Source organism: Lissotriton helveticus, chromosome 11, assembly GCF_964261635.1.
Source record: "Lissotriton helveticus chromosome 11, aLisHel1.1, whole genome shotgun sequence".
Taxonomy (NCBI): Eukaryota; Metazoa; Chordata; class Amphibia; order Caudata; family Salamandridae; genus Lissotriton; species Lissotriton helveticus.
The window spans coordinates 65,129,322-65,152,370 of NC_136072.1; the positions used below are offsets into that span (position 1 = coordinate 65,129,322).

Below are 23,049 nucleotides of genomic sequence, written 5' to 3' on the forward strand. Positions count from 1 at the left end.
TGTCCGTTAGGACCTGAACAGATTGACCGCGAAGGGAAGGGAGGAAGGCCTTGAGCGCCAAACGTATCGCCCGCAATTCTAGAAGGTTGATGTGAAGCAACCTTTCCTCTGGAGACCAAAGGCCCTTGACCTCCAGATCCCCCAGATGAGCACCCCACCCGAGAGTGGATGCATCCGATATCACCGTGGCCACCGATGGGGGAAGTTGAAAAGGCTTTCCTTGGGACAGATTGCCTTCCACGCCCCACCAAGACAGATCCGCTGCAGCTTCTCTGGAGATCCTCACTGACTCCCTGAGATCTCCATTGTGCTGATACCACTGCTTGCGGAGGCACCACTGGAGCGCCCTCATGTGCCAGCGTGCATGGTTGACCAACAGAATGCATGAAGCCATCAGACCGAGCAGGCGAAGGACCTTCAGGACTGGAACGACCGCTCCATTGTAAAATAAAGGAATCATCTCCCGTATGTCGCGAATCCTTTGAGGGGGAGGGAATGCACGACATACGGTTGTGTCCAGTACTGCACCTATGAACAGGTTGCGCTGGGAGGGCACCAGGTGAGACTTGGGTACATTTATTGAAAAACCCAACCTGTACAACAACTGGGTTGTCTCCTGCAGATGATGAAGCACAATCTCTGACGACTCCGCTTTGATCAGCCAATCGTCTAGATACGGGAATACCGGAATCCCCGATCTTCTGAGATGCGCCGCCACCACTGCCATCACCTTGGTGAAGACCCGAGGTGCAGTAGTAAGTCCAAACGGAAGGACCGCAAACTGGTAGTGCTGCGAACCCACCGTAAAACGGAGATACCTCCTGTGCGACTTCAGGATTGGGATGTGAAAATACGCATCCTGCAAGTCGAGTGACACCATCCAGTCTTCTTCCAGCAGAGCCTGAAGAACCTGAGCAAGGGTGAGCATCTTGAATTTCTCCTGCTTCAGATAAAAATTCAAGATCCTGAGATCCAGGATCGGACGAAGCCTGCCATCCTTACTGGGAATCAGGAAATACCGGGAGTAGCATCCCTGACCCCTTTCCTGCTCTGGAACCACCTCTATCGCACCTTTTCTCAAAAGTGTTTGGACTTCCTCCTGTAGGAGTAACAGATGTTCCTCTGAGCAATATCCCTGGCAAGGAGGGTAATTGGGAGGGAATTCCCGAAAGGGAAGGGCATACCCATTTTCCACGAGATTGAGAACCCAAAGATCTGATGTAACCGATTCCCAATCTCGTAGAAAGTAGGTAAGCCGGCCCACCACTGGACCCACATGATCCTGAATGGCGGATCTAGGGCTGCTTTTCTGTGGCTGGGGGGTTGGAGGAGGTGGAGGAGGAAGAGACCTGACGACCTCGAGGACGTGATCTCTGTTTCCCTCTGTAAGACCTATACAAGGTATTCTGCTGCTGCTGCTGAGCGGGTCTATACGACCGAAAGGAAGAGCGACCAAACCCTCTAAACTTTCTGGTCGTAGAACCCCTGACCTGAAGGCCCAGAGATCTAGCAGTTGCCCTGCTGTCCTTGAATCTCTCCAAGGCCGCGTCTGCCTTCTTTCCAAAAAGCCCCTCGCCATCGAAAGGCAAATCCAATAATGCAGACTGCACATCAGCTGAGAAGTCAGATGACTTCAACCAGGCTGAACGCCTCGTGGCAACCGCCGTGCCCATAATTCTTGCCACAGAATCAGTTGTATCAAGTCCACTTTGGATGACCTGACGAGCCGCTGCCTGAGTGTCAGATAAAGCCTCTTCAAAGTCCTTTCTACTAGCTTCAGGAACCTTAGGGACCAAAGAACTTATAGAGTCCATAAGAGCATGGATGTACCTTCCCATGAGGCAAGTGGCGTTAGAAGACTTCAAAGCCATGCTGGACGAAGAAAAAATCTTCTTCGCGACCTGATCTTGTTTCTTTGCCTCTTTGTCGCCAGGCACCTGCGGAAAAGCCCCAACAGACTTCTTAGAGCAAGCGGCCTGAATTACCAAACTTTCAGGGGAAGGATGCGAAGATAAGAAAGCAGGATCCTCAGGAGCCACTCTATACCTCCTAGCCACACTTTTTGCAACTGCAGGAGCAGAAAAAGGCTTTTTCCAAACTTCCATTATAGGATCCTTTAAGGCATCGTTAAATGGGAGCAAAGGTTCCACTGATGAACTAGGAGAATGGAGAACCTCTGTCAACAAATTCGATTTAAACTCGACAGAGGGCAAAGTCAGACCTAAAAGTCCTGCTGCCTTCTTCATGACAACATGATAAGGTTGGACATCTCTGGAGGGAGCATCAGGTCCAGAAGGCAAAGACCACTCCGGTGAAAACTCAAGACCACTAGCATCCGCCAGGTCTTCGAAACAATCCCCTTCCAATTCACCTTCTTCCACCTCAGAAGAAGAATCATTAACTCTCTGCTCCTCCAGAAGTCGTTGAGCCTCTCTACGAGACCTCATTTTGACTCGAAGTGCAGTCGAATCCAACGCCGAATTCGACGGCGCCGGAGCCGACTTCGGAATCGAATCCGAGGGCTTGGAAGGCTGCCCCATAGAATCCAAGGGAGTCGGCGACGCCGGGACCGGAGTCGTCGACTTCGGCCGAGCTGGCGTCGACACCGGCGTCGACCTCGGTGGAGCTTGGTACTGCCACAATGGAGTCGGAGCCGGCATATACGGCATGAAGGGTGCCGGAGCATACGAGTGTGGAACACCCAAATTGAAAGCCATTGGACCCATGGGACCCGAAGGTGCTCCAGAGGGGTACCACGACTCGAGAAAACACCATACATCGCGTTTAAAAACGCAGAAGGGTCCTGACCTGGAGTCGGGAATGGTGGATGCTCAGGCTGACCACGAGGTACATTAGAATCTGTTTCCTCAACAGGATTCGAAGCCCCTTCCTCAACAGGAACTCCATCGGCGTCTTCCGGAGCCGGAGATGGAGCCGGAGACGGAGCCGGAGACGGAGTCGGAGTCGGATCTGGAACAGGAGTCGGAGAATGGACCACCGACTCCGAAGGTGAAGCCTCACCTACCGACTCATGAGGAGGAATCACCTTCGACTTCATCCTTTTGGGAGACTTTGATCTGGAATGATGACGTGATCTGTGTCTCCTCTTCTTATGCTTCTTGTGGGAACCGGAAGCATGCCCAGATGATGACTTCGAGGCCGACGCCTCTCGAGACCTTGAACTGGATCTCGACCTCGACTTCTTCGGATGCTTTGAGGATCTTTTAACCTTACTTGCTTTAAGTTTGGCAACAAGAAGTTTAGATTCCCTCTCACGAAGAGCCTTCGGATTCATCTTTTGACAAGATGAACAATCATCGACGTCATGATCCGAGCTTAAACACCAGATACAGTCTTGGTGAGGGTCCGTAACGGACATCATCTTCCCGCATTCTCTGCAAGGCTTAAACCCGGTCTTCTTTGTCGACATGACAACAGAACAGAAATATCTGAGAATGGAGAATCGAAGAAACGAAGTAACAATGTACTAAGGCTACAGAGTATCCCGAAACCGTTAGCGTCGACGACGCGGAAAAAAGGGAACTGATGTCATCACGCCGGCGTTGGCCTATTATAGGCGTCGGTGACGTCAGCGGAGTCGCGAGCGAGGTCGTGTCTCTATGACGTCAGGAGTCCACGTCGGCGCGAGGCTACGAAAAAAGAATTTCCGAATGTTGCTGACGCAAGGGGTATTCGCAAGGGGTATTCACAAGGTGAGGAATCCACACTGCAGATGTATCTATCAGAATTGCAGCTACTGAGGTGAATGAACCAGTACTAACAAATCCCATTATATATTAAGTTGTTAAACAAAAGTCCAGGACTAAAACTAGGCCTGGAACTATGCTACGCTTGCGTAGTTTGCGCAACTACGTGCTAAGCGAATTGCACGTAGCACAGTGCAAAAACGTGTAGCGGGCATTTTTTGCTTGCTCACGGTCCACAATGTCAAGTCGGCGACTGCGAGCAAGTAAAATAACATCCTTGTGAGATTTTTTCCTCGTTCGCAATCAGCAACATCAACTTGCCGATCGGGAGCGTGGAAAATAAACCTCCCGACGAGATTCTCAACGCGGGGAGGTCAGGTTTCTCATTGCGAGTGGTCGCGTATGCTCGCGGCGGCTTGCGATGGGAAACTACCAGACCACATTGAGAAAGTTGCCGCTCAAGTACAAATCTACTCGAGCAGCAGAAAATGACCGCTTGCACTGTGCAAGATGCCGTTTTCAATGACTGCACAGTGCGGACAAGCATCCGGCACTGTGCAATCAGCATTTTGCACAGTGCACTACTCAGCTCGCGTAATGCGAAGTGCACTTCGCGTAGCTAAGCGTAGCGCTACTACGCAAACTACGCCCAGGGTTAACTAAAACACTCTGTCCTTGGGGACATGGAGTCATCTGGTAACCTTAACAACATAATAATTAGGTGCTAGACATCTCTGGGCGCTTCAGCTGAGCTGTAGTTCTCAGTAATAATAAACTTTCCTATAATGCGTGTATATCAAACTGCAATTTCAGTGTAAACAGAAAGCACACCCACTGGCCACTGAAACTCTTTGTGGCTGGTAAAATGGCTCAGAGAATTAAGTTTTAGCTACTCACCAGCAGTCCAAGAGCTCAGATCATCCAAGGTCAACAGGTTATCATCCTTGTGAGGTCGAGGCAAAATGTGCTATGAAGCACTATAAAAAAAACAAGTTATCAGTCAGCCTTTGATCTTTTTTTGGTTTCACATAGAACCATAAAAGAACACACATACGGAATCAATAAAAAAAGAAATTATTTAACGAAAAAGAAAGAATAAGGTACAATATTAAAAACCGCAATGGAACAGCCCATGAGAACACACATCATACAGCAAATAAAGTTTTCCTCAAATGGACTCCACCAGATGAAACATAAGCTAGGTTACAACAAGTCAATATAGCCAGTAATAACACAAAATAAAACAGAGCGGGTCGGATTTGTGCAAATTGTTTATCAACTAGCAATGGGACAATAAAAGCATTCTTAGGTGCACAGGCACATGTCGCAAATGGGCTGATTCGCAGAATCGGCCTGTCTGCGACCGGTATTGAGCTATTTGAGATGCATCAAGCCCAAAGCAAATCATAAAATAGGAAAATGCAATTTATGCGATTACCTATTTTGTGAATGCATTTAGGAAATCACATTTTGCGGTTCCCCTAAATGCAATACAGGAAGCATGACAAAATTGCGACCCTGCTTTAAGGATTCGCAAATTACCACCAACTTCAAGTTGGTGGTAATTTGCAAATCCTTAGAAAAATGTACTTTTTTGCAAGTGCCGTGTGACGCACATAGGGCATGTATGTGCACCACATGTGCACACTTACCTGTATTGAGGTGCATCAGGGTGGCCTTTTGGCCCCCTATCACCCTTGCAAATTGCATGCGCTATTTGCGAGTACCTATTTGGTACTCGCAAATTGCGACTGCAAATGGTAAGTAAGTGTAAAACATAGTAAAGTTCAAATTGTCCTGGGCTGAATAGTTGTCACAGCTACAAGTGATGACGGTGGTACCATATTAACTTCCACATGGAACTGCTACTAGATGATGTACTAAATTTAATCTAAAACGAGTTAGCAGGAACAAATGGTAATAAGACAGGTTATATAAAAAAACATGGTTCTATTAAGGGATAGTCTTTAAAGGTAAATAAGCTTTTACTGACTGCTTAAGCAATAATATCCCCCCCATAGCTCTCCAAAACATGTTATCATTAGGGAGAGGGTGTGTGTCTGTCTGGGTAACGAATGTCAACTGAAGCATTCATTAAAAAAAACATGGGCACACTGTGAACACAGGGGCGGCTGGTGGCATTTGACAGTGGTGAGGCGTAAGCTAATTTGCATATTGTAACCCAGTTAATAACAAGGTTCAAGACCCAAGCAAAGTAAAATCATTTGTGTTGCATGTTTGTTCTGTTCACCACCAATGTAGCAGACTACCAATTTGGAACGGTTTTAGCTCATGTACCTGTAGGCAATGAGCACAAGTAAAGTTACCACAATCATACAAGCCAAATTATTTTTGTGTAGAAAATAAAATGTAATGAGGTAAAACTAGTGAATGCTGAGTGCAGCATAATCATGATAGCAAGATCGCTCATCAGATGCTAATTAATTTACCACTACTCCTGGGCTTTTATTAAACAAATTAGTACAGCCAGGGAATTTTAGTCTTTGTTGCAGCCCGGGTGAGGAAAGGAATCAGTAATCCTATTCTGAAACAAGAGGGTCAAATCTAGCACATTCCTAACATACAAGTATACAGGGGCAAACTAATAGACCTCCTGGTTGTTTCTCGATGAACAAAAGGTTTTCCAATAGCAGTGGTAGTTGGACATCGCAAATAAACAAGGAAGTTCAGTTTATCATGTTCTTTATTCAAAATTCCATAGAAATAAGCTTGACCAAAAAAAACAGCCGACACGTGTTTCGTCAGTACTAGGGGTAAGTACTAAAGACTTTTTCAAGGCTAGGCAGGACGAAAAATAACGTTGTGTGTCACATAGGGGCTTGTCCAGACATGTAGATTTAAAATATGGAACCATATACAAAGAAAATCCGGAAGGTCAAGTAATAGTCCAGGTATTGAAGAATATGGACTCAAAACATCCTGGTCTGGGTGTTGTAAAAAAGCACCTGGGAAGTTCTGCATACACCAAACGCAGGGCTCCCCCACACGGATGTCGTAACCAAGTATGCTCAATCAGGACGAAGGAATGATCGTTGTCTTAAATGAAATGTTCCAATAGTAGAGAATGAGATTATCGGGGGTGCAGTCCAGTGCTCACATGTGAGTGTGTGAGCTTACATAAAGAACGTCCCTGGAGGAGTATTCCAATATACTGCAGCCAAGCCCCACTGCAGCGAAAATCATGAGTAGTCGAGTCCGTATAATAGCGGAGTAAGTGAGTCCTTTCCTTTTGGATACACCACTACCGTTTCTCCCTCTCTAGTAATCCTATTCTGTTTATTCAGTAATCTTCAATACGTCAGTATGAGAGATCCAAAATGTAAAAGCTTTAGACGACCCGCATGAGATAACGTCGTCTTCCCCCAGTGGTTCGGGATCAAGGACGCTATCGTAACTAGGATAAGGCATTTGGACTTAACGTCGTCTTCCCCCGCAGCAGTGGTTTGCTAAGTCCAAATGCCTTATCCTAGTTCCGATAGCGTCCTTGGTCTGGAATTCGAACCTGGCAGCTGTGTATGGCACCTCACCGGGGAAGTAGACGTTATCGCATGCGGGTCCTCCGTCTAAAGCTTTTAAATTTTGGATCTCTCATACGGACGTATTGAAGATTACTGAATAAACAGAATAGGATTACTGATTCCTTTCTTTATCTGGGCCGCTACATTGGCCGGGACGGAAGTATAACTGGCAAGAAGGCCAGATGCCCTACACACCAGTGAGACAGCCCTGACGAAGTCACGGGTGACCGATCCAACAGGCGACGAAACACGTGTTGGCATGAACAACTGGAATAAAGAAAGAAAATAAGATTGAGAAGACCATCTGTTGTTGGCTTATGTGTACTAATGTTATGAATATGATGATATGGGCTTATGCATAAAAGCTTATGTGTCTCTTGGCCTGTGTGTCTGTATGCCTGTGCATAAATGCCTGTGTGCCTGCTGGCCTGTGTGAATGAGTGAATGTATGTCTGTGCATAACTGCCCGATGTATGGCAGCCTTTGTGTCTGTTGGCACCCAGCTAAGGTGATCTTTCCAGGAAAAATTCAAAAACGGAAAGGGTGCTGACACCCACTCATTTCCCACCTAAATATAATTCAGTCTCTAGAGTTTAAGGGGGTCATTTGGAGTTTGTCAGATCAAGTGTCTCACTGTAGTTCAGCGGGGCCTCCTGCCTCACCAAAAGTGTGGTTCCCATGTCCAATGTAAATGTTTCTGGCAGCACAGTCTGAAGGCTCCGCCATCGAAACCCACTGACCGGAGGCCCTTCTGTGTCAGGACCCACCAGCCATGGTAAGGCCTTCTGGTGGACACATTTCCTGAGGATTGCCTCCATGCATGGAGAGAACCCCTCCCCCAGTGCGTCAGGTCCGGTGCTTTTTTCATTTCCGACACAAGTCTGGCTGTCTGCCATGAAATGGCCTCCGGGCCACATGACTTTTCAGAAGTAATTGTTTCTTTCCACCGAGTCGCCCGGGGCACTTTCGCCAAAACGATTCCTGCCCCATGGTGAAGACCTGTCCTGTGTCCTTCACTTCACCCCCTGGAAGTGCTTGTTACTGGGGCACCGGTAACTCCAGGGTCCGAGGAAAACTAAATTACAAATGAAAACCCTGAAGTTCCCCAGAGAAATTAGGAATTACCAGGGGAACCCATAATTCTAGATCAGATTTCCTCTGTAGTTCCTGAGACGACTTTTAAATTTCTCATAGATTTCAGCAGCAGATTTAAGGCACATAATGTAATTCTGATAGGACAAGTGCCCTCCGATACCGGCATCATCAATCAATCAATCAAGCATTTATAAAGCACGCTACATACCTGTGAGGGTCTCAAGGCGCTGGGGGGGACGGGGGGGGGAGCTGCTACTGATCGAAGAGCCAGGTCTTGAGAAGTCTTCTGAAGGCCAGCAGGTCCTGAGGCTGTCGTAGGCTGGCAGGGAGATCGTTCCAGATCTTGGCGGCGAGGTAGGAGAAGGATCTGCCGCCGGCGGTGGTTTTCCGGATACGGGGAACTGTGGCGAGGGCGAGGGTGGCAGAGTGGAGGTTGCGGGTGGGGGTGTGGAAGCTGAGTCAGTTGTTGAGGTATGATGGTCCGGTGTTGTGTAGCGCTTTGTGTGCGTGGATGAGGAGTTTGAAGGTGATCCTCTTGTTGACTGGGAGCCAGTGCAGGCCTCTCAGGTGGGGTGCGATGTGGCTGCGTCGGGGGACGTCGAGGATCAGTCGTGCCGAGGCGTTCTGGATTCATTGTAGCTGTCTGAGGAGCTTGGCTGCTGTTCCTGAGTAGAGGGCGTTTCCATAGTAGAGTCTGTTGGTGATGAGGGCCTGGGTGACGGTTTTTCTCGTGTCGGGAAGGATCCACTTGAAAATCCTGCGGAATCAGAATTAGAAGAGACTTAGTCATCGAGGTCTGTGTGGAAAGACTTGAATTTTACTCTTCATTTTACTGCTCCAAACTTAAATCTACGGGTAGTGCCTGTGTGAATGAGTGTGTATATATATGTCTGTGCATAAATGCCCGTGTGTCTGTTGGCCAGTGTGATTGAGTATGTATGTATGTATGTGCATATGTATAGCAATGTTAGAATTATGTCCAGACACTACTCCCCGATTTGACCCTCAAACCTAAATTAACACTTCCCATAGGTGATATCCATAGGATTCAAGGTTAAGAGGAGTACCTCACGTGGAGAAAGCAGTGCAACCCTGGGGCTGGCATTACTAGTGCTGCTAGAGGCAAATGCACACATTCATTCGTGTAAATATAATCACTAAAGCAGGCTTTCACCAGTGGTCACTTCAACCTCATGCACTGCAATGGAAGCACTATTTTGCAGGCGTACAGGGAGTGATGAGGAAGGATGCAGTAATTTGGTTTGTCACTTCCGTGTCTTTCGAGCCCTCTTCTTTAACATCACTGCTACACATCACACCCAAGCGACTGGGTCACTGGAGGGTAGAACGTACAAATCATTGTCCAGTTGCAGGTATTGCTTTTAAGACAGAAGGATCTACATTAATGCTCCCTAAACCTATAAGACAGTTCAACCAAGACATTCATAAATAGACTGGAAGGTTCTAGCCCTAAGAATCCAGAGTTTTTTTCCTAAACAGTCTTTCTGCAAGTTTGGGGTCCACTGATGTGTCTTATGCAATTGATGTTTGTTAATGTTGTTCATTGGGACAAAGTTTATTCAGTGGCGTGATGACATCCAGCTGTGTGGTTTCAGCACCAGAGATTGTTTTGGAGGTGTCCTTAGACCCCTTCGTCCTGAAGCCCTCCCGTGATGGTCTCCCACGTGGAAGGTGATGTTGTGATCGCATTCAAGGATAACACGTTGCCTGTGGGTTCCTAAGGTTGCGAGACCTCACAGTTGGAATAAATGAGGATTTCACTCTTTCATGAATTAGTAATGACTGCAGTCTGAGAAATATGATGGAAATGCATACAGACATAATGGATCTGGTCTACCGTAGTAGAGAATAGATCCCCATTTCAGTGGGGGACACCGGTTCTGACCTGGCTGTGCCCTGGCCTGGGATGGCATTGTGGATGTTGGTGGCACCTGGACGGCAGATCGACACGTGGGGAGACCTTAGTTGGTCAGGACGCCAATTCTGCCAGCAGCGGTGGACCCAGATCATGGAAGGGTAATTACCTCCTGTGGGTACCCTAGTGGTAGGACAACAGCCCTCGATGGACCAATAGGATTTTCGGCACCACTTGTCAAAAGCTCTGGTCTTGGCTCAACCAAAGTCAGTACAAGGAAAATGAGGGGGAAATGGCATTGGGGCTGCAAGTCACATTCAGCGGGGACATACCCCATATCTATATGTATATTGTTGGAACACTAAAGGCTTTGTGCAGGCCCACACGTGGTGAAAAGCAACACCAAACATTGTGTTCATTTACTTACCATTTTAAATGCATGGGTAAATCTAATGATTCTTATAAAATCCAACCCCTGTTGTTGTACAAGTTCTTGGCAGAGATAAGGGTGATCCGAGCTGGTGAAGGGACAGAGACTTGTGCGCTGCTATTTCACAGCAAGGAGAGGGTGGGTGATCCATTCTCAGCAAGTGTCATCTGATGCTATAGGGCCAAGTGGTGAGTTTGTACTCTGTAATGATGCCCATATGTTTACAAGATTGACTGTTTCCATAAATATTCTACAATTCAGACTCCTTAATACCTATCGCTCAGGGTTACAACTATACCTCACCTGCGACTCTCCCACTCAATCACTGCCTTGGTCTACGGCAGTCTCAACCATCTCTGATCCACCTTTACTGCATTGTGCCTCTATTTGCTGAACCTTCCCTCCATTACTATCTTTGAATGATTATGTTGTGCATTCTTATTACTGCTCTCTATATGGCAGCCTCACTCAATGCCTTTTACTAGCTGATCTCCAAGTGGGATAGGCAAACCCATTTTTGACTCCCGAAGCTCGCTGTGGAACTTAAGATGCAGTTAAATAAGGAGGTCTGTTGAGGCCACTTGGGTTACTGTTCTGAGGCAGCTTGGTCTATCAGCCCAGAATGTGCTGTCCCTTCTCTGATTTGCATATAGTTACTTCCTCTTTGTTATGCCCCAATCAGCACATAAGGCTAGAGCAGAATGTGGCCCAGAGTAGTAGGTGGACCAGAGGGTAAGATTGTGTCAAGCAGGTCCAACAATCACTTGTTGCTTTTCATTAGAATCTCTGGTCCAGGCTGGGACTAGTCTGTCTCCATCTCCATCAATGACAATCTTGCTCCATGTTCACCTTTGATGCATAATTCTTCTCCTCTTGTTTTTCCACGCTTTTCTCTATGGTCATCACAGGACTATTCTATTGAAACCACCTCCTTCCATAACAGGTTGCCGGGCGCTTAAAATATTCATAACTCTCTGATCACCTGCTTCTAACACCAAGTCATTGTATAACCAAACCATTTGAGCTGTGTTGTAACCAACGCCCGACCCTTACAAGTACCCATTTTTTGTTTAACATTATACAGCAAGACTATATAATTGTAAGACCAATTTGTTGAAAGACGTGACCAAGCCATGCTTTGAAGAACGGTGTCCATTAACTTCTCAATCCATTACTCAATCACTTTTTGTGTTACAGAAGAGAGAAGACGCTATCGGTATGAAGGTTTTGGCGACATCGGATCACAAATCAGGACTTCTACCATCTAGAAGGAAACGATACGCCATCAACCCCTTAGGATACAAGTGGGATCATCTAAACCTCACATACAAGTGAGTACACACCCACCCTAGCTCATTGGGCTAGTCAACATTCCATTCCTCTACACCACATCACCTGTGGAACTAAATTGAACAGGCTGCTACCGCACTTCCTACAACAAGGTCACCACACCTCCAAAAATAACCATTTTTTTGTAATTGTCCACAACTCCTTCTACAACAATACTCCTAGAACCTGACCACCTTTCTTACAACAGGCCCATTTCTTCTGCAGATAGGCCATACTACTTCCAATACACTCCAGTCATGCACTTAGATCAAGCTATCACACTTTCCTCCACCCACCTGTTTCAATTACCATTTCTAGATTATACTTTCTATCACTAGTCTATGTCTGCTGATATACAGCAACACTGTCTGATGCTCAGCCATGCCTAATGTGTCTGGGCCATGCTTCCATGCCAAATGACCTGGGCCATACTTTTAACAACTATGCCACATAAAATGGCAAGAAACAATTCTACATGTCACTCTACCATACAAACTGCCACTAGACAGTGACTCCTACTAGTAATGTTACTCTCATGAGTGAAGAACACACCTCTTTCCACGAAGCAGTACCTTAAACTTGACCTCGTTAAATGCAAAAAAGCCATTTAATCTTGAAGGAATGCCACACATCTCCTGCAGGGAGATCACACCTGTAGCCAAAATACAGCACTTCCTACAGTTAGACCACACATTCTACCACCATGCCTTGTGCAATTAAACTATAACCTCAACATCAAGACCACACGTATTGCACACAGACCACTACTTCTACCACAATATTTCATGTCTTTAGACACACCACATGCAACTAGTTTACACTTGTGTTACTAGGCAACCTCTTAACATTCAACCATGCCTAGGACCACTGGGAATCATAACTCTTTCAACGATTCCAAATCAAAGCCCATCAAACAACTCCACCAGACATCAGTCTGCGCCTATAATGCACCCGCCACACCCTAAGCAATTATTCAATACCTACTGCCACTAGACAATGGACCATATCACCAAACTAAATCCCTTGCATGTAAAACACACCTCTTTCCACCAGACATACCACATTCCTCTAGACAACACCTTTAAATGGAGCACACCTCTAGACAATAACGTCTATCGTCAGACCATGAGTACCACACCTGACCACATTACCAACCACTAGAAACATACATTCATTCACCAGATTTTACAGCCTCCCTGATTTTACAGATCTTGCCTCTAGGGCATAATTCACTCTACTAGACCACTCCACCTGCCACTTGACCATACCTATTGGCACTAGGCCAGATCTTCCACTACTAAACCAGTTTGATAACCACTAGACCATCCCAGCCCCTATACCATTATTAACTATACCACTAGATCATATCTACAACCACTTGACCTGGCAAGTCACTGGCCAGTCTTACATTCTGGTTTTATTTTACCATATCGAATACCACTCTATTGACTTACTATTATATGGCAGCCTCAACATAGACTTACCACTACATTGTTCATATTTGTGGATAATATATTTGTCGACTACACTGACCAAAACCAATCATATCCCTAGCATCTACCATGATCATAACCTTCACTCTATCGTTTGTCCTAACTCTAAGACTAGACAATACCCATTGCCACTAAACCACAACAGCGGCCAACAGACAACACATACTGTCCCTTGACCATGCATATAGGTACTAGACCATACCTACAGCTACTAGACCAGACTAATGGCCATTAGACCCCACCACCTGTCACTAAACCATACGCAATCTCACTGAACCATTACATCTTCTATACTATACTTGCTGCCTCTAGACTATGGCACTAGACCATACATGCCTAATCCCGCTGGTGCATACTTGCTAACAGTAGACATACCTAATGCTACTAGATCATACCAACTGCCACTAACACCACGCCACCTGCCCCTATACTATTCCTTACTACCACTAAATCATCTGTACAGTCGCTAGATCATAACTATTGCCACTAGATGATAGACATTGCCACTAAACCATAACTGCTAACAGCATACCATACCTATGGCCTCTAGATCCTACTTACGGCCACTAGACCACATTCAGCGTCACCAGGCAAATCATGGTGCTCGCTACTCTATCATACATCTTTACACTAGATCATACCTATTGCAATTAGACCATATCTTATCCAACTAAACCAGACTAATTGCCACTCGACCTCACCACCCGCCCGCCCCTATGCCATACTACTAGAGCATTCCTACAGTCACTAGACCATATCTATTATACTGCTGACAAACAATATGTGCTGCCATTAGACCGTACCTATTGCTTCTAGATTATAATTACTGCCACTAGATAACATTTACTGCCACCAGATCATTCTTGTTAACACAGCATATTGCATACTACCACTCACCCATATGGGCTGCTGCTAGATCATACCCATCACCACTAAACCGCAGTAACAGCTAACAGACAATACATCCCGTCAGCAGACCATTCCCAATGCCTCTAGATTATACTTACTGCTGCCAGGTCACATTCACTGGCACCAGATCATTCATATTGCCCCCAAATCATACTCACTGCCTCTAGTCATTAGACCACCCCTTCTGTTCCTAGACCCTAGACAACACTTGATGCCACCGGGGCAAGTCACCACACACTAGTCTACAGTACAAGGCAGTGGGCCATTCCCACCACTTCTAGACAGCATTGCAATGTATTAGTCAACAGATCCCATCATTGAACCAACGCTTGTGCCTATAAACTAAGGCCCGGGTTCACTACGATTTCAAGCAACTCAGCACAGCGAGGGAAGTTACTGCGTTGTGTTGCATGAAAGGGAGAGAGCAGAACTGTGCCATATTTACAAAGATATGGGACCATTCTTCTTTCCCCAAGAGCTAGCACTCTAGTGTCTGCCTAGCAACAACACAGGCACCCCTGCATCATGTAGCAACGGTGCCTTTGTTGTGGTTAGTATAGTTTTTGTGCAGGAAGGAAACCCTTCCTGCACAAAAACTATCCTTTGATTCTTATTCCTCTGGGTTGTGTGCTGCAGAACACAGCACACACCTCACATGCAAAGAGGAAGTAACGAGGAGACCTAAAGATATTTATCCTTGTTACACACCCTTTTTGGAATGAACCCATGCCGACAAGGTTTTGTAAATATGGGTTTGTGTCAAAATGCAGGTGTGGATGCACCGGACCGTCCATGCTCCACCCATGTAACATCCACCGCATTACCTTTTTTTTTTTTTACAAAGCCACACAAATCAGGCTTTGTAAATCCAAAAATAGATTTTGTTTCGGGGCTGCTTTAAAAAACAAACAAACACATAGAACATATGAGGTTGTCGAGACAACTAAAGCCGTCTCTGTGCTATATCTACAAAGATGAGACTGTGCGCAAATTTTGGTGAGCGTCCGTATTTTATTTAGGGTGACTACGTCACAGGTTTACAAAACATTACGCTTGTGTGGGCACTCACGATTGCTTTGGCCACCTTGCTGCAAAATCTGATGAGGGCCCTCTATCATTCCACTGAAAATGCCTCCAGCATGGATGGAAAAAAGGCCTGGGGCGGAGCATGGATCCCATTAGTGGTTCCTCTCGCCCGCATTGCAAGGACAGCAGAGGCCTTCTTTATTATCAATCCATGCACATGCTTGGCAACCATGGATCTGAAGATAGCAGACCTGTTGTACATTCAGCAGCTCTGGCTTATATCTGAAAATGCCTCTTCAGTCATTGGTCAGTTTAGGAACTCAATAAGAAACCATTTGTACATCCTCACTCATCCTTGTACTCATGAACCCGTTCATCTACCTAGAACTAATACTTGAGTTCACTCTCTTACCCATCCACAATAAAACACACACAAAAGCTCAACAAGCACATGAAAGATAAATTAAAAGATGAAAAGTAGAAAAAAAGAAAAAATGCTGCTGCCTAAATGTGGGAGGCATATGCTTGCAATAAGAAATTGAAGTACATCCGTCTAGCAATGGTGTTGTAAATTATGTATTCTTGTTTTAAAGTTTCAACATGGCTTTCAAGTTTAGAAGCAACACATTTGCCATCTTGCAATGATAAAACAATAAAAAAAACAATCATTTCAAGATGGCTAACAGTGAAGAACCAGTGGCCATGAGGGATGTAGCACACTGCAGATGTAATGAGCGGCAAGCGAACAGCCCCATAGCATTGTCTGAGAAGCTATAGAATGCTCGAAAAACAAAAATTAAAAAGTAAAGAAATGAAAGGGGAGCTAAAAAGGGTAAAATGGAAAACTATAAGACTACCCCAACCAGCCCTGGAACTAAAGCACACTCCTTTTCAGAATGCTTTTGCTCCGTACGCAATAGAGACAAGGGCTGATATGGTCTGACCCATTCCTCCATGGAGTAATGGGGGTGGACACAGAATGTAAAAGACACTCAAAAGGACCAATGACAGAAGAACACTGCCCCAAAGGCCTTTTTTTTTTTTTTTTTTTTTTTTTTTGTAAAACAATTTTTATTGCAGAAAATAATTCAAGCATTACAGTTATTTTTCGTTTAAGTACATGCGGGATCTCAAAATATCAAAGTCTCTGCAATACAAGTTCCCACATCATTGTGACTCGTAGTTTTGGGGCTGGGTGGTAGTTGTCACACCAAGTGCTTCCCCTTCATCACTACTCAATAGCTTATCTGATGATCAACCGCTGTCTGCTTTTAACTTTACTTTCCCCCTCCACCAACCCCCCCCTTCCAGCATCCGGTCTGTTCAAACTGTTAGGTCGGTGTCAGTGGAATGTTGCAACCCCCCTCCTTCCCTTCCGTACCCGCCCCCCACCCACGGCGGTCAATGGTGTCTCGTGTCTAGGTTGTCGCATGCTGGAGCGTGTTGGTGACCTGCGGAGTCTGGAAATGTCTAAGGAGTGTGTGTGTCCATGGTGGGAGCTATGGTGGGCACCGCCACCCCAGGTTCCCCAGGGTCCTCTGCCTCTTCTTCCTCCTCGCTCTCTACCGTGCTATCCCTAAGTGCCTGGACTAGAGTTTCCCAAGCTAGCGCCGCTGCCTGGGCCTTCTCGTCAGGCCCTCGTCGAGCCAGTTGATACCTGATCGTGCTCTCCGCCGCCGCCCATTTCTGGAACTCAGTCAGCCATTTCCTATGTGTCGGTGCTGCCTTCGCTTTCCATCCCCTAGTGAGTTCCCTCTTCGCAAGGAGTAGGCCCATGTCTATAAATTTGCTAGTCAGTTTATTCTTACGTGTGTGCGGAAACCAGTGTAGGAGTGTAGTTGCGCTATCGTAGTTTAGCTCCCTCTCTGTGACCGCGTTCATGGTATCGCCCACTTCCTTCCAGAAGTCCTGTAGGTGCGGGCAGTCCCTCAGCATGTGCAGTAGGTCTGCGTCCAACCGTGCGCATCTAGGACACGCTGCGTCCTCTGCTCCAAAGTATTGCGCTATTTTGTGCGGAGTAAGGTAAGCCCTATGAAGGATGTATAGCTGTATTAACTGGAACCGAGCGTTCCTGGTACTTTTCCTGGGCCTCTGAACCAACTGGGCCCACGTCGTATCCGGGATCTCCCTCTGCAGATCAGTCTCCCATTGGGTTTTTAAGCGCGTAAGAGGTCGTAAGGTGCTCTCGAGTATTCTGGAGTGCAGGCACGTGACTGCCTTGACCGTGCCTGCGGCCATCATCACATATTGACATGGTGGCGACGTCGTGGGTTCACACAGTCCCTCGCCCCAGTGCGCTTGGATCCCTCGTACCACAGCTGCGTGCAGTAGATAGTCACCTCTCGGAAGGTCGAACTGCTCCTGCAAGGATTGGTACGGCGCGAGCACCCCGTCAGTGAAGAGGTCTCCCACCATCTGTAAGCCAGCCTCCTCCCAGCTCTGGAGGCTCGACCAGTCGCCGCCGTGCGGCAGCGCCGTGAGCATACCCAGTGGAATTTCGGGTGCGTACGGGTGTCCGGTGCCAGCGCGCTTTTGCACGCGGTTCCAGCAGAGCCTCAAAGTCCGCTCCTCTTGAGATAAGTCTCTGAGTGCTAGCTTCTGCTGCAGGGTGATGTACGCCAGCACATGGCGAGGGGTGCCAGTGTCCCTCTCCTGCTCCGGGCCTCGGTATACCCTTGCCACTTCCTGTGTAAGGAATTGCAGCTGGGCGGCCAAATAATAATACTCGAAATCAGGGACCGCGAGTCCGCCCTCGTTCTTCGGGCGGGTCAGGGTTGCCAAGGCTATTCTCCGCCTGCCAGCTCCCCACAGAAAGGACACTACTTGGGATTTTAGCCGTCGAAATACGGCACTTGGAATCCACACTGGCAAGGTTCGAAAGAAGTACAGTAACCGCGGCAGGGCGATCATTTTAAGCAGCGAGACACGGCCTGTCATTGACAGAGGGAGGGTGGCCCAGAAAAGCATGTTACCCTGCAGCGCTCGGATGCAACGGTTTATATTGCCCTCCAGCAGGTCTGTGGGTTCGTGATAGATGTACACCCCTAGGTAGGGCAAACAGGCCGGCTCCCAGCGGGGCTCGGGACGGGTCATGGGGCACCTCTCCGCTTTCCGGAGGGGAAAGAGGCAAGTCTTCGCCCAGTTCACCTTCAGGCCCGATACATCCCCGAAACGCGCCAGCAGGTCTTCTGCCCCCACCACTGCCTCTTCGGCATTCTCCAGGAACAGTAGGAGGTCGTCCGCATATAATGATATGTAATGACGAATCCCGTCCACCTCCAGTCCTTGGTAGGAGTCACCTTTCCTAGCCAGTGCTGCCAGAGGCTCTATTGCGAGGGCGAACAGCAAGGGAGAGAGTGCACACCCTTGTCTAGTGCCCCTAAGCACTGCATATTTATCCGATATCAACGCCCCTACTCGCACCCTAGCGCCCGCTGACGCATATAGCACTTCCGTCCACCGCACGTACTCATCCCCAATGCCGAAGCTTCGCAGCACTCTGTACAAGTAGCTCCATTCCAGGCTGTCGAAGGCTTTTTCTATGTCGATCGCCATCACCACCGGGGCTCTGGCGGTCGGTGGGGGGTTCGCTACGAGCCTCAGCAACCTACGGATGTTATGAGACGTATTCCTAGTGGGGATAAAGCCCGACTGATCCATGTGAATCAAGTCTTGCATATGGGCCATCAGCCTGGTGGCCAGTATAGTGCTCAAGATTTTATAATCCGTCGTGAGCATCGACAGTGGTCTGTACGATGCCGGGTCAGAGCTGGTCCTATGCGGCTTGAGCAAGGGGATCATGAGCGCCTCGCGCATCGAACAGGGTAATCCCCCCCTCTCTTTCGCCTCGTTATATATGATTTGGAGCCGTGGGGCTAGGATATCAATATATTTACCGTAGAACTCGATGGGCAGGCCGTCCACTCCCGGTGTTTTCCTGCGCGCCATCTTCTTTATGGCCCCCCTAATTTCCGCCAAGTCAATCGGGCCCCCGAGGGCTTCCGCTTGGTCCGGATCTAGGCACGGCAAGTGTATCTCAGACAACAAGTCCTCCAACACCTCGGTTCGGTCCGCTGGGCCTCCCCTATACAGTCGCTCGTAGTACGCTTTAAAGCATTGTAAAATGTCCGGCTGGGTGTTACACTCGGTACCGTTCGCATCAATCAGGGACAATATTGGGGCAGCACCCCTATTGGGGTTTGCTAACCAGGCTAGGAGCGTCCCTGTTTTATCTCCCTCAGCGAGCGCTTTGGTTAAGTACGTTTTGTGATCAAAACAGCGAAGGCGCTCCACCTCTACCGCCAGCGCTTCCCGTGCCGAGCATACTCTATCCTGCATGTCGGGGTGGTTGGGCCGTTGTTTCTCCACCTCCCGCAAGGCTCGCTCGGCCTTGTCCACATCTTCTGCCAGTGTTCGCCGCACACCCGCGAACTTCCCTATACAATGCCCCCTTACCACCACCTTGAGCGCGTCCCATTCCACTGCCCTGGAAGAGGCAGTCCCCTCATTTTCGGCAAAGTAGTGGGTGATTCTATCTTCCAACGCTCCGCTGAACGGCGGATCGTCTAAAGTGTCCGGATGAAGCCGCCACGTTGGAATTGGTGAAACCACGTTCATCCAGGCAAAGGTAAGAAGAAGGGGGTTGTGGTCCGAGATCGTGCGTGCTAGATATTCAGTTCGGGCAACCATTGGCAACACCGACTGGGAGCAGAGGAACGCGTCAATGCGCACGTGGAGGTCGTGCATACCTGAATAGAAGGAGTAATCCCTTTCAGTTGGGTGTTGGGCGCGCCATGCATCCGTCAGGTCCCACAGCCCCTGCCAGTTTGATCTGTGTTTTGCTAGTCTGTGAACTGGGGATGCGTGTAGAGGCGGGTGCGACCTATCGAGAGTGGCATCCGCCACGGAGTTGAGATCCCCCCCCAATAGTACTGAACCCGTTAAATAGGAGGCTAGTTGTTTGGTCAGTCTGTTGAAGTACGATGCCTGCTCTACATTTGGCGCATAGGCGCTGCAAAGTGTCAACTGACGCCCCCGGAGCAAACCCTCAACCGCCACATACCTCCCTTCCGGGTCTACTGTGTGCCTAGTAACTTGAAAGGGAACCCCCGCCCGGATCCAAAGAAGCGTGCCCCTGGCAAACGCCGAGTACGTGGTGTGGAATAAGTGCCCCCTCCATCTCCTCTGCAGTGCGGTGCCCTCCGCTTTAGTTAAGTGGGTCTCTTGGAGGAAGGCAATGTGTATCCCCCTGCGAACCAGGTAGGCGTGTACCTTGTGTCTCTTAGTCATGGAATTTAGGCCCCGCACATTCCAGGACACACACTTCAACGAGCCCATGTCAGCCATCACCCCAGTCAGTGCAGGTCAAATCAGTAAACTTTCGCTTCCAGACACCAGACATTTTCCCACCACCACCCAACCCCACCCCCCCGCCCAACTTCCCAACCCCAAGTGCACCTCGAGTCACCCCAACTACTCCAGGTCCCCCCTCCCCCAGAACAGGACTCAACTGCGAAGCTGAGACACCCATCCAAACTAGTGAGCAAACGTGCTCACGTAAACTAGTAGTCCGTAGTAATCACCACGGAGGCCTTATGGGCCCTGTGGTGCGTGAGCTGGCTACTGAACCACTCAAGCCTCGGTCCCAGGTCCCTCTGCCCCACAATACTCAATGCGACTTATAAAAGAAAAGTCTCACATTAGTCTGTTCCAATATCCATGGGGGGGCGCCGCCTCCAGGTCCTCTTCTCCCAGAGGCCGCGGACAGCTGTCAGGGTTCAACGATTTCCCCCGATGTCTGGGGGGTGACCTTCGGGCCCCTAGCCCCCTCCAGCCCCGAGAAGTCAGTGTCCGATCCCGTGGCCAGGGCCTCTGAGGCTGAATCTCTTGCCGAGTGGACCGGCGCCGTTCCCGACACCTCTTTAACCGCCTGCAACGCAGCTCTCCGTTCTTCTTCAGTTTGCGATGTAGAAGGCTTCTTGGATCCCCGGTTGCGCCCCCGGAGTCTTCTCGATCGCCTGACCGCATGATTCTGGCGCTCCTCTTCGGCTCGAAAGCGAGCCCCATCCGTGCCCGCCTTGTAGGTGTCCCACCAGGCCCAGGCATCCGCCGGAGACTCAAAGAACAACGCCTTGTCGTCGATTATCACCCGTAGCTTGGCCGGGAACAGCAGGGAGTATTGCAGACCCTCGGTACGTAGCTCCTTTTTGATGGTTAGGAAGGAGGCTTGCTGTTTTTGGGTCTCAAACGTATAGTCCGGGAATAGCGTGACGTTACTATTGTCCACCTGAAATGGGCCCGCTTCCCTGGCCCGCTGAAGGAGCCAGTCTCTATCCTTATAATGGAGCAATTTGATGACCACCGGTCGCGGCGGGAGACCCTGGCGTGGGGGTCGGGAAGGCACGCGGTGCGCCCGCTCAAGTGTGAAGAAGGGAGATAAGCCCTCCGGGGCAACCACGGTTTTGAACCAGTCAGTCAGGTAGCCCACCATGTCCGTGCCTTCTTTTTTTTCCGGCAGGCCAACCAGGCGTACGTTATTCCGCCGACTGCGGTTTTCAGCGTCCTCCGCTCTCTTCTCCAGGGCCTGTATCCGCTCCATCGCTTCCGTAAGTCGTCCCTCCATCGATTTGTGGGCCGGCACGACATCTTGTAAGGCAACTTCTGCGGCCTTGACCCTGTCTTGTAGCTTCGCATGATCTGCGCGCAGGTGCCCCAGCCCCGTCGCTACTTGACCAATATCGTGTTGTAGGGCCTCCTTCGTGGCAGCAATGGCGTCTAGAATCCGGTCCTGCATCAGCTGGAGCTCCGTGGGGGGTTGCGGGGAGTCGTCTGGCGCTTCCGTGGCTGGGCTCCCGTCCCCTTTGGGTCCTCTAGGTTTTCCCATCCTGCACTTCCCAGCAATACAGGACCCTCCGGGCGGTCCGGCGTCAACGACGTCTCCCGCAGTAGTCCGCTGTTAGCCTTAATATAGTCTCGCTACCAGCCGTCGTCGGGCGGTGAGCCGGGTCTTTGGGGGTCGTGTGGCCGAGATCAAGAATGGCGCCAGTGATCCGCTAGGGCCTATCCGCTTCCCTCGGTAACCAGGCGCCAGGGGTCCGCACTGGGGTCCACCAGCCGGCCCCGCCCGCCGGGCAGCACTCCGTGGAGCTCCTCTCAGCGTTATAGCCGTGCCAATGACCCGGAGCCACCCTCCACGCAGGGATCACCACCGGGGGCCAGAGGTGGGGGTGGAGAGTGTAGGATACACAGGGCCCCAGCGGGCGTATTCCTCCCTCCGGTCCCGGTTCCCCGCCTCCCACGGATCTAGGGCCGATTCAATGCCCCTCCGTCGCGGAGACAGATGCACCCTGCACGGCCGGTCCGGGTTGGGCCACCGCCCAAGCAAGTCACAGGCCCCGTCGTTGGGCCACAATGCGTCCCCTCTGAGCAAGGACGTACACCCTCCGGGCAGCCTCAACTCACGGTGGTCCTATATGGCCGTCCCAAAGCAGGCCTGTTGTGGCACGGCCGCATCCGGGGGTATGTCGCCGGTGTAGGACTCAGTGGCGCCCACAGGGATCGCAGGCCTCAAAGCCGGGGCCTCGAGTAAGCCCCCTCGCGGTTGTGGGCGGAGCTCCGCCAGAATCCCACTCCCGGGCGGACCTCG

The 23,049-nt window shown here is 49.2% G+C and overlaps 1 protein-coding gene and 1 long non-coding RNA gene across 2 annotated transcripts in view; one reads left to right on the top strand and one right to left on the bottom strand.

Moving 5' to 3' along the window:
• LOC144791354 (uncharacterized) overlaps positions 1-23,049 on the bottom strand; it is a 227,164-nt gene that overhangs the window by 113,062 nt on the left and 91,053 nt on the right. The window contains exon 2 of the long non-coding RNA XR_013602366.1: positions 4,605-4,684. This is a non-coding gene — a long non-coding RNA (uncharacterized LOC144791354). The remainder of the gene's footprint in view (positions 1-4,604; positions 4,685-23,049) is intronic.
• LOC144791352 (matrix metalloproteinase-23-like) overlaps positions 1-23,049 on the top strand; it is a 103,254-nt gene that overhangs the window by 4,399 nt on the left and 75,806 nt on the right. Inside the window, exon 2 of the mRNA XM_078666030.1 lies at positions 11,845-11,978. Coding sequence (XP_078522156.1) covers positions 11,845-11,978 — 134 coding nt within the window. The remainder of the gene's footprint in view (positions 1-11,844; positions 11,979-23,049) is intronic.